Source organism: Miscanthus floridulus, unplaced genomic scaffold (assembly GCF_019320115.1).
Source record: "Miscanthus floridulus cultivar M001 unplaced genomic scaffold, ASM1932011v1 fs_225_1_2, whole genome shotgun sequence".
In the NCBI taxonomy this organism is placed as follows: domain Eukaryota; kingdom Viridiplantae; phylum Streptophyta; class Magnoliopsida; order Poales; family Poaceae; genus Miscanthus; species Miscanthus floridulus.
In genome coordinates, this window is record NW_027096411.1 from 26,728 (window position 1) to 35,926 (window position 9,199).

General features: G+C 43.8%; 2 protein-coding genes across 2 annotated transcripts; both read right to left on the bottom strand.

Annotated features, from left to right (window-relative positions):
• Positions 1 to 698: 698 nt before the first annotated feature.
• Positions 699 to 2,275, bottom strand: LOC136530875 (transcription factor bHLH139-like). The gene is made up of 4 exons (XM_066523584.1): positions 1,571 to 2,275; positions 1,219 to 1,452; positions 966 to 1,097; positions 699 to 868 (listed from the first exon to the last, which is right to left on the bottom strand). The coding sequence occupies exons 1-4, from the start codon at positions 2,036 to 2,038 to the stop codon at positions 782 to 784; spliced, it is 921 nt and encodes a 306-aa protein (XP_066379681.1). The 5' UTR covers positions 2,039 to 2,275; the 3' UTR covers positions 699 to 781.
• Positions 2,276 to 5,878: 3,603 nt separating this feature from the next.
• Positions 5,879 to 8,641, bottom strand: LOC136530877 (adenine phosphoribosyltransferase 1). The gene is made up of 6 exons (XM_066523587.1): positions 8,389 to 8,641; positions 7,692 to 7,802; positions 7,453 to 7,545; positions 7,178 to 7,327; positions 6,521 to 6,579; positions 5,879 to 6,186 (listed from the first exon to the last, which is right to left on the bottom strand). The coding sequence occupies exons 1-6, from the start codon at positions 8,597 to 8,599 to the stop codon at positions 6,130 to 6,132; spliced, it is 681 nt and encodes a 226-aa protein (XP_066379684.1). The 5' UTR covers positions 8,600 to 8,641; the 3' UTR covers positions 5,879 to 6,129.
• Positions 8,642 to 9,199: the final 558 nt, after the last annotated feature.

Here is a 9,199-nt window from a genome sequence, read left to right on the forward strand (position 1 = left end):
GAACAGTTTCAAACTTATACAAGTCTCATGGTCTTGTCAAAAGATGACTTTTCTTATAAAATAAAACGTCCTGTCCAATTTTAGGACTAATAAAATAAAACAAAAAAACGGTTCTCGTTGTTAGTGTCGCAATTGGGAATTGGGAATTTGGGATTCCCTTTCTCACTCACGTGCGTCGGTGCGTGTGCGAAACATTTGTTGTACTTTGTTTTGGGCCCATCTAAAGCTGGGATGGTCTGAATAAGCCGTGATGATACGATACTTAATTTGTTTGGTCCTGGCCCATGTACCATCATGATGATTCATGGGCTCATGGCCTACAAATTGTTGATAAATTGGATGGAAATTTTGGATAGAAAATCAAACTGAATCTCGTGTTAAGTTAATTAAAACGTTTAAAACCGCAGGCTGCACGAAGAGGAGAGATTTGAGCAAAGCGTCGATCACAAAAAGTGTTGTCTCCGCTCCCAAGAGAACAATTTCAAACTTGTACAAGTCTCAGAGTCTTGTCAAAAGGTGTCTTTTCTTCTTGAAAAGAAAAGAAAAGAAAACGTCCCGTCCAATTTTGGGACTAAAACAAAACAAAACAAAAAAAAACGGTTCTTGATGTAAGTGTCGCAGCAGGCAACTGGGCGTGCTACAACTTGTGTATCTATCCAGTATGATCCATCCCAAAGCGACTGCTGACGAACCACGCTGTGTAAAAAAAACTTGCAGACTGATGACTGCAACAAGCAAGCACATTGATGAGTGTCAGTCAGGTAAGAGAGGCTGCGATGGATCATCTGTCCATGTTGAGATCGATCCCGATGTTCATCCCGTTGTACGCGATGGGCGCATACATCCACGTGTCGTCAGAGCTCAGGAGCTGCAGGATCATAAGAACATGTAGCTGTTAGCGGGATGAGTTGACGACGCGGCACTGAGATGAGATGGAATCAGATTCTGCACGCAGATCCTCTCACCCTGATCTGGAGCTGCAGGAACTTGACGTAGTGGACTGCGTCCTCAAGCATGGTGCTGATGTCCACCTTGGTCCCGTTGGGCACCAGGTTCTGCAGGATCTTCAGCCTCTCGTTGATCCTTTCCCTCCTCTTCTGCAAACCCAAAGAAAAGAGCAGCAATGGTCCATGTCAGGTTCAGTTACAAATAGGAGCGATCGATACATCGTCATCATTTCATCAACAGAACAGGAGGATGATCATATGGAGTAAGTACCCTTGCATAGATGCTCTGGGGTTCAGTCGTCGCGCCACGGCCTGCCCGGCCCTTGCCTTTGGGGCGACGAGCATCGGTGTCTGCAGACTCCAGAGAGGCATTCGAATCGCTGTCAGAGGTGCAGCAGCTCGTCGGGCTTCCATTTGGGATGGCCATGCTGGAGTCTTCGTCTCCACTCTTCTTGGCGTTCTTGGCTCGCTTAGTTTCACCAACATTCCGCGCGCATTTCCGCCCCTGCATTTACACGATTTCAAACAACCAGCATTTGCATTAGAAATCGGAGCGCTCAGCTATCGATGATATGATATGAAGAACATCACTGGTCAAAAGGAAGCTGATCACCAAGACTTACTCTTGTTTGGGTGTGGCCATCGTGCTCTTCTGCCATGTGCTTCCTCTTGCTCTTGTTTGTCGTGGCACTTACTGAGCCAAGCATACTGATGCTCGGATCATCCAGATCCTGACAGCTCGGATCACCATTCCCATAACAGTTGAAGGAATGGTTTGCAGCCACATTCAGAAACTCAGCTGCACCATGCTCCTCCTGCACTGAGCCCAGGGCATCCGCTGGTGCAGTGCAGGAGCTGATCCCAAGGGCCTCATTTGAGTTACTAAAAAAATAGTAGCCCTCACATGCAGGTGGGATACTGCCACTGTATGCATTGGAAGCTTGATCAGGCCAAGGCAGGTCATGCTGACCTTCCTCGCCATGGGAGGGGAAGGCACCGAGCAGCTGCGCCATCACCTCCGACTCCTCGCCGTGCGACAGGAAGTCGAACTCGGTCCAACCGACCTCGGTGATCAGCCCTCCAGCCTCCATTGTGATGTGCAATGAGGCCCAGAGGTCAGAGGTGGTTGTGTAGTGTGTAGGTGTTGATGTCTGAGATGCTCGCTTGCTTGATGAAGACTATTGCACAAGTGCAGGTGCTTTTATACTGTTCAGGAACCAGAATTCAAAAATGTTGCTGGAGGCAGGAGCATAATCTTCAAATTTAAAAAATGTGACTATGATTAAAGAAATGGCGGTCCACGGTTGGGATGAAGTAGTTTATGGCCACAAGTTAAGGACTAGAATCAACCAAGGTGAGGTATGTCCTGGGGAATTTGAAGGTTAATTACAAGATCAGAAAACTTCAACTGCTAGCTGGTAGACAGGACAGTGACTTATCCAAGATTACAGTGCCGTGGCCTGTCTTCTGTGAAGGAGGTTCAATGATTGGGGACACTTCACTAATCATTGGCTCATCAAGGGCTGTGACAAGAAGTCTATGATCTCTGAATAGGGACAGGGTTTACCTCATGAAAAGATAAAATATAATAAAAGAGTGATGCTGGTTGGGGGAGATGGAATAAAGAAAACAGGATATGCAAAGAGAGGCTTGCACGAACATGGTGGAGGGAATCTGAACATTCTTTACAAACTGAAGGAGATATGCTAACTCCTCTGCTGATTATACAGGAACGGTGGTACATTCTTCAATGTAGAATGTACCGACGTTCTTCTGCGGAACTCGCAAAGCCTCAATCATTTTCTCCTTGCAGGGGCAGGGGGGGGGGGGGGGGGGGGGGGGGGGGGGGGGGGTACTCTAGATCAAGGCTATATTTGAAACAAAGAGCCAATCCAGTGAAAATTTTCTGAACTAGATTTACATAGCAATAAGTATGTGCCTATCTAGGCTGCTAGAGTCTCATTCCATGCAGTTCTAAATGAAATCTAGACCACATCAGTATACAGGTGAAAAATACTGAACAAATGCAAAGATGCTGTATAGAATGCCACCTTTGTAAAGGTTAAACAGGGCACCAGCTGCAGCAATATTACCAAAGGCCTTCAGAAAACTCATTCAGATTCTAAAATTCAGATTATGGCACATTTTGTGAATCGAAGAGCATGTGCATCATCAAAATGGAGGCCACAATTGTGTTCGAAAATAAAATGGAGGCCACAATGTAGGTTTCCACATAAGGTGTCAGGTTTCCGCAATGCCCGACAAATCTGATTCTGCTGGAGATGCGCTGCTGATATCCTCATCAACAGCAAGTGATCTGCATCCATCTAGCAATTAAGAGCTGCACATGACTCAGATCCACCATGGTGTACAAATCAACTGTACTTCTGGCATGTCCTCAAAAGGGACTTCTTGCCTCTCCTTATCAAACAGCAACAGCTAAGATGCTGGGAAGGAAAATGATTCCAAGGGAACAAGATGAAGTTTGTTTATGGCCATGATTCTTACCCTTTAGCTGTACGAAAGAAGGGATGCCTGCAATGTTATACGGCAAACTGCACGGGTATGCATTATACAATACCTAAACAACCAACAACATATCAATAATAGCATAGAAACGAAGGACATAATATATGATCATTGCCTATTAAGCACTTCAGTTTATTTTCTGACTTCGCAAAGTTCAACTTCAAAGCATGGGAAGGCCAAATTGCTTGTGGCCTCACTCCTTTGGAGATCATAAAAGATATTTTGTTCATAACCTATAAACTAATCGCACAAACTGGCACCAATAAATTATGACAGCCGATAGCCTTGCTCTGCTCTGCTTTCCTGAAGAACAGCTGCATTTTATGATGAGTACGTTTGCTTTCACGGAATAACTATATCGAGCTATGATATTTCAAACATTTTTTTTTTGTTTTTCTCATCACACATTATTTATACTTCAAAATATAAGATACAATGGCGAGGTAGGTTTGGGAAACTATGAAACAAGCAAATATAGAAAGGACTGCAGTGAATTCTATAGCAAATAAACGAAGGAACTAGTAACTTGACTATTAAACGATCACCATCTCCTGTATTCTAATTCACTTGATACATTACTGAGCGAACTAAGATTTATGTCACATTCATTGAGAACATTAATGTGGAATTGTTTTTAGCTTTGATTGTACCTATTGACTTACACAATCGCTAATATGTTATCATACTCAGAGGCCAAGTCCTATAACGTTTTGTATCTTCTAGAGCTAACAGAAAAAAACAATGGCACCGAGCACAAATCATGTGAAGGTAACCAGTAATAGCTCTACAGTGTAAACTAAACTAGTAACGCACAGACTTTTCCTGTGACTTAAACTTTGTAACTTTAGGGAGAAAAAAAGAAAGCGCATTGGTAATTTGGGCAAGAATGTATCACTAACATTGGTGTGTCTTATATTTTGTAAAAAACGATGTGTGTAGCGTTGTGTTAGAACTGTGTTTTTCTTTTGTATTTACCTTCTTCCTAATTGAGAGAGGAAAAAATAGATGCAAATTGCAGGGGCAAGAAACATGCACCTCACATGTAAATTGCAGGAACCAGAACAAAATCACATTAGTTCATGAAAACCACGAGCATAACTAGTCACACAGCAAGTGAAGTCAACTACATGAAAGAATGGAACATGCAGTTAAAAATCTACCATACTCCTATAGGTTCAGCTGGTCTTCTCATTAAAATGACATAAAAGAAGATATCCCAAAAAGATTCCTCTATATCTTAACTGATGCTCAGAGAGTAAAAAGTGAGAACTTCTGCATAGTTTCATCAAAATGACACCATTTTGGTTACCTGTAGAAACACAAATGAAAATGGGAACATACATGGAGAGAGATTTCACAGGGATGGATAGGCACTCAGAACCATAAAACAAAGAAATATCAATACTTGATCAACCTAATAAAAAAAACAGATCACTCACACCACTGATCATAAATACACAGAAAAGACCTACTTAGAACGAGCACAATCAGCTAATGCAAGGCATAGAAGTCAAAGTAAACAGATTGACTATCAAAAGATAATGGAACAAACTAAAAGTCAAAGATCACACAAGTAGAGTTCATAGTCAAACAAAAAGATAATAGATGATTGAGGAAACATTTCCTGAATCCATAACAATATTCATGTCAAATATGACTCCGGCAAAAGCATCATTAATTTACAAACTAAAAGCTGGTAGGCAGATAGCATTGTTCTCTAAAAGGAATGCAGTACTCTAGGGTTTACTTACGGGAATAATGATACTTTTTATAAAGCATACAAACTAATAGACCTATTTCAGGTCACAAAGCTATTAGCAGAGTCCACCAAGGACACCTTAATACAGATATAGGCAGAACACTCAGTTGTAGCAATGATGAATAGGTAGGACAGCAAAAGTCGGCCAAATATTTCAGTGCCATGAAAGCATATGCATTGCCTAGAATAAAATGCTTGAAGTAAATATAGTTAGTGAAGATTCAAAATCCTTCTCAGTTATGCAACTAATTATCTTTATGTGGTCAATTCTGTCTGAGGGATTCCAAAAAGGTTCAAGCTACAAACTGGTATAATCAAGAGTCAAGACTCAAGACACCATGCTAAATGCCAGTTGAGATAAAGGAAATTGCAAAAGGCATATGGAGTATGTGTATCAAACTGCATAACAATCAACAGTCTGGGAAAACAGCGTTCATGTTCACCAGGAAAAATACTGATTTAGACTTTTAGAGCCCGTGACCACCAGGGCCCTTAGCTTGCCACCAGCAGCATGATCTCCCAAAATCAATTCAGAAGCCCATCTCCATACACCAGCCATTATTCAATTATTATGATGGCAACTTTATTTCATCAACAGTTGCGCTGACAAAACAAGAAAGTAACATTACTAGAACAAACAACAAGCTCCAATCAGGATTATCCTTAATTGATGTGAATAATTAGCACTGTTTTGACAAAACATAAGCCACAGTTTACAAGGACCAGCAATCATGTCTACATTGACAAATCATTCAGGGGATCACAATTTGGAATAAAACTTTATTACACGTCAGCCAGAAAATAGCTAACATGGTAACATGGGAACTTTGTTGTTTCCAGAGAGGGAGCATCAACAGCGCCAACTCTAACTCTCTGAGAAGTCCCAAGTTCCGCTCAAGCGTCTGCTTCCACAAGGACAAAAATTGGCCTGTCCCCAAGTTTGTCTCGGCCCTGAATACATGTTGTAGTTAGAATAGTACACAACATAATTCTCATGATAAGTAGTGTTAGATTTTTCCTAGTAGATTAGAATGATTGTTTAGAGTGCAGGAATTCCTGCGTCTAAGATGGTAGTGCCATTATGGTACGTGAAAAATTATATTAGCTGCTTTTTACCCTTTCCTACTCACTGAAAATTTACAAAAACAAAGTTGTCAGGGACTCAGGGGTCTATTTGGATCCAAAAGAAACTCCCAATAAGAGCATGAACAAACTACACAGTGGTATATGCATAATATTTATCTACAGCCGACCAGGGAAATTGATGCATCAAAGCAGAATATACCTTCAGTTCTGGCAATTCAATGACACAAGCACACTCAACAACCTTTGCTCCAACACGTTCTGGAAAGGAAAAGGGATACGAATGAAATAAATAAATTAGCATACAACAAATTGCAGGAAAGCGATGTCAAATGATACTAAGAATGCCAGAAAGTGCAATTCCTTGAAAGGCATATACAGCGGCAGAGGTTGCCAAAGAAATGAGGTGGGGCAGGACTTAAATTAAGATGGTTGTGTCAGTGTATAATTAAGATTTAAGTAGTGACACTAAGCATATCCTTCAACAGCTTTTGGGATTAGGGGTGGGTGGGTGGAGAGAGAGGAGGCTGGCCAGCCTAGCTTCAGAGAAGCTCCTCCCCTGTAACAACAAATTAAAGCTCATAAAAAATCGTTTAGATTTCTTGTTCCAAAGTATCTAAGTATCCGTGCTAAGACTTTTTTAATCTCAGATAAGAATTTGAAAAAAGAAGATTCAGTGCAATGTTTACTAAAAGCTAGAACTGTGAGAGAAGGGAACTGTCACCATGAATTTATAAATATGTAACTTCAGAAAAATTAAAACATCGTTTAAAATGATTTTTTATGATAAAAAAGATTTAGATAACTATGGTAGGACATTGTATACACAGTAAAAAAATACAACACAAGATGAGCTCACCAATAAGTTTGACAGCTGCACAGAGTGTCCCACCAGTGGCAATAAGATCATCGACTACAAGAGCCCGATCGTTGGCCTGTACAGCTCCAACATGCATTTCTATCTTGTCAGTTCCGTATTCCAAAGAATACTCTTCGGAGATCACCTCGCCTAGTAGATAGATGAAAGAGTGTTAGCTATTTCAACCATCACGAGCACAGACGTAATGGTACAACAACAACAACAGAGCTACAGTACAACAACAGAGATACTAAGTTAATGATGGATATGCAGACCTGGCAACTTCTTTGGCTTTCTCAAAGGTACAAATTTTGCACCGATGGCTAAAGCGATAGGAGGACCGAAAATGAACCCTCTAGCTTCAACACCTGTTTTAACATGGCACCAAATACGAGAAAATGAGAACCACAGAACATACAAGGCCACCCATTTCGTTGCTTATACAATTCTGAAGTTTTGTATTGAAAGCTCGTATAGTCAGTGTCCAGAAATGAATGACTTTGTAATACATTACCAGCAACTACAGTGATCCTTTGGTCCTTGTACCTCTCAACAAAGAGGTCGATGGTGTCACGGAACGCCTTGGGGTCGAGTAGCAACGTCGTGATGTCCTGGAACATGATCCCTACACAGAAATGAAGCAGCATATAATCGATCAGGACACGAACAGGCACCGTAACTATTCACACACAGAGAAATCTAGATTGTGACAGGGCATGGGAGATGTTTGTAATCGAGTCCCCAGTGTGCAAGAATCTGAGGCGGGAGTAGAGCAGCACGCGCTTTGCACGCGAAGGCAAATAAACCCCAAGAAAGTGCTACTCTACTCTAGTTTTACTAGTAATGTATGCATTGACGCGAGTTTTATGCAGTTTATTTTATTATTTAATCCCAAGGAAAGTGCTACTCTATATTCCTACGGTTTCAGTAAAAATATATACCCCGTTCGGCTGACCAAAAGCCGGCGTTCGGCTTTTTTTTTTTCAGCCGGAACGATGTTCTCACCGTATTTCAGCCGGAACAGTGTTTTTCAGCCTAAACAGTCGAGTTTACGCAGTATAGTTAAAGCAAACTCCGAAATCCCGAATACGAAGCTGACGGATCAAATCGACTCAGCACTCATCCAGCAACCCATCCACCCACGCGAGCGATCCAGCAGGAAGAGAGAGGGGTTAGGTAGGGTACGGAAGCGGGGGGTTGAACCAACCCACCTGGCTTGGGGAAGTCGGGGATGACGCGGATGGAGGAGGCGATCCCCGCCAAGCGCGCGTCGGCGGACGCCATCGCCACCACCGCCTGCGCTCGCCTCCCGCCGGTGACGCGCACGCTCAGTGGAGCCGCGACGCTGACGCGGGGACGGAAAGGCGGCGCCGACGCGGACGGGGACGGGACGCGAGGCTGCTGGCACTGGAGGAAGAGCATGCTCCGCTCCGCTGCTCTTTTATTTTTATCTGGGCCTTCCCGCGGGCCGCGCCGGCCCGTGTCCGGTATAACCGTGCCCAGGAGCCGCGTCTCCGTCCGACCGTCCCTGACACGCGGGGCCGAGCAGGCTGTTCGGGCCCACGGACCAGGTGCCCCGCGTGACGGCGTGAGGGAGAGAGGGAATCGAAACCTTTGCTTTGGCCTTTGGGTAGGGGCTCGGTGGGTCCCATGCGGCGTGGAGTGGGGCCGGGGGCGGCGTGGTTCGTGCCTCCGGCAGCGGCAAAGGCGCCAACCGGCAAACCGGTCCGGAGCGTGAACGACGACAGCGCGCGTGGGGTTCGTTGGTCGGATGACATGTGGGGCCGGGAGGGACCCGCGACGCCTGGCGGCTCGTCTCCTGCAGCGGCCGGAAAAGTGGGCCTACTCAGCAGCCAGCGGTGCTGCTGCAGGTCATGCAGCGGACCTTTTTTTAAAAAAATCTGGAAATTCCATTAGTGGTCTGCCATAAGATCGGCAGCGACAGAAACATTGGGATGGAACTTGAAGTTAGCTCCTCTCCCTCAGAACACGCATACCCCAGCTCAGCCAAAGCATGAGCAA

What these genes read in the sequence shown, in the direction of transcription:
- LOC136530875 (XM_066523584.1), bottom strand. Translation starts at nt 2,038, where the DNA reads ATGGAGGCTGGAGGGCTGATCACCGAGGTCGGTTGGACCGAGTTCGAC. An exon ending in ATGGCCACACCCAAACAAGA is followed by an intron (nt 1,453 to 1,570) that starts GTAAGTCTTGGT and finishes GTGTAAATGCAG; the next exon opens with GGGCGGAAATGCGCGCGGAA. An exon ending in CCCAGAGCATCTATGCAAGG is followed by an intron (nt 1,098 to 1,218) that starts GTACTTACTCCA and finishes TTGGGTTTGCAG; the next exon opens with AAGAGGAGGGAAAGGATCAA.
- LOC136530877 (XM_066523587.1), bottom strand. Translation starts at nt 8,599, where the DNA reads ATGCTCTTCCTCCAGTGCCAGCAGCCTCGCGTCCCGTCCCCGTCCGCG. An exon ending in TGCAGCTGTCAAACTTATTG is followed by an intron (nt 6,580 to 7,177) that starts GTGAGCTCATCT and finishes TTTCCTTTCCAG; the next exon opens with AACGTGTTGGAGCAAAGGTT. An exon ending in TTGAATTGCCAGAACTGAAG is followed by an intron (nt 6,187 to 6,520) that starts GTATATTCTGCT and finishes ACATGTATTCAG; the next exon opens with GGCCGAGACAAACTTGGGGA.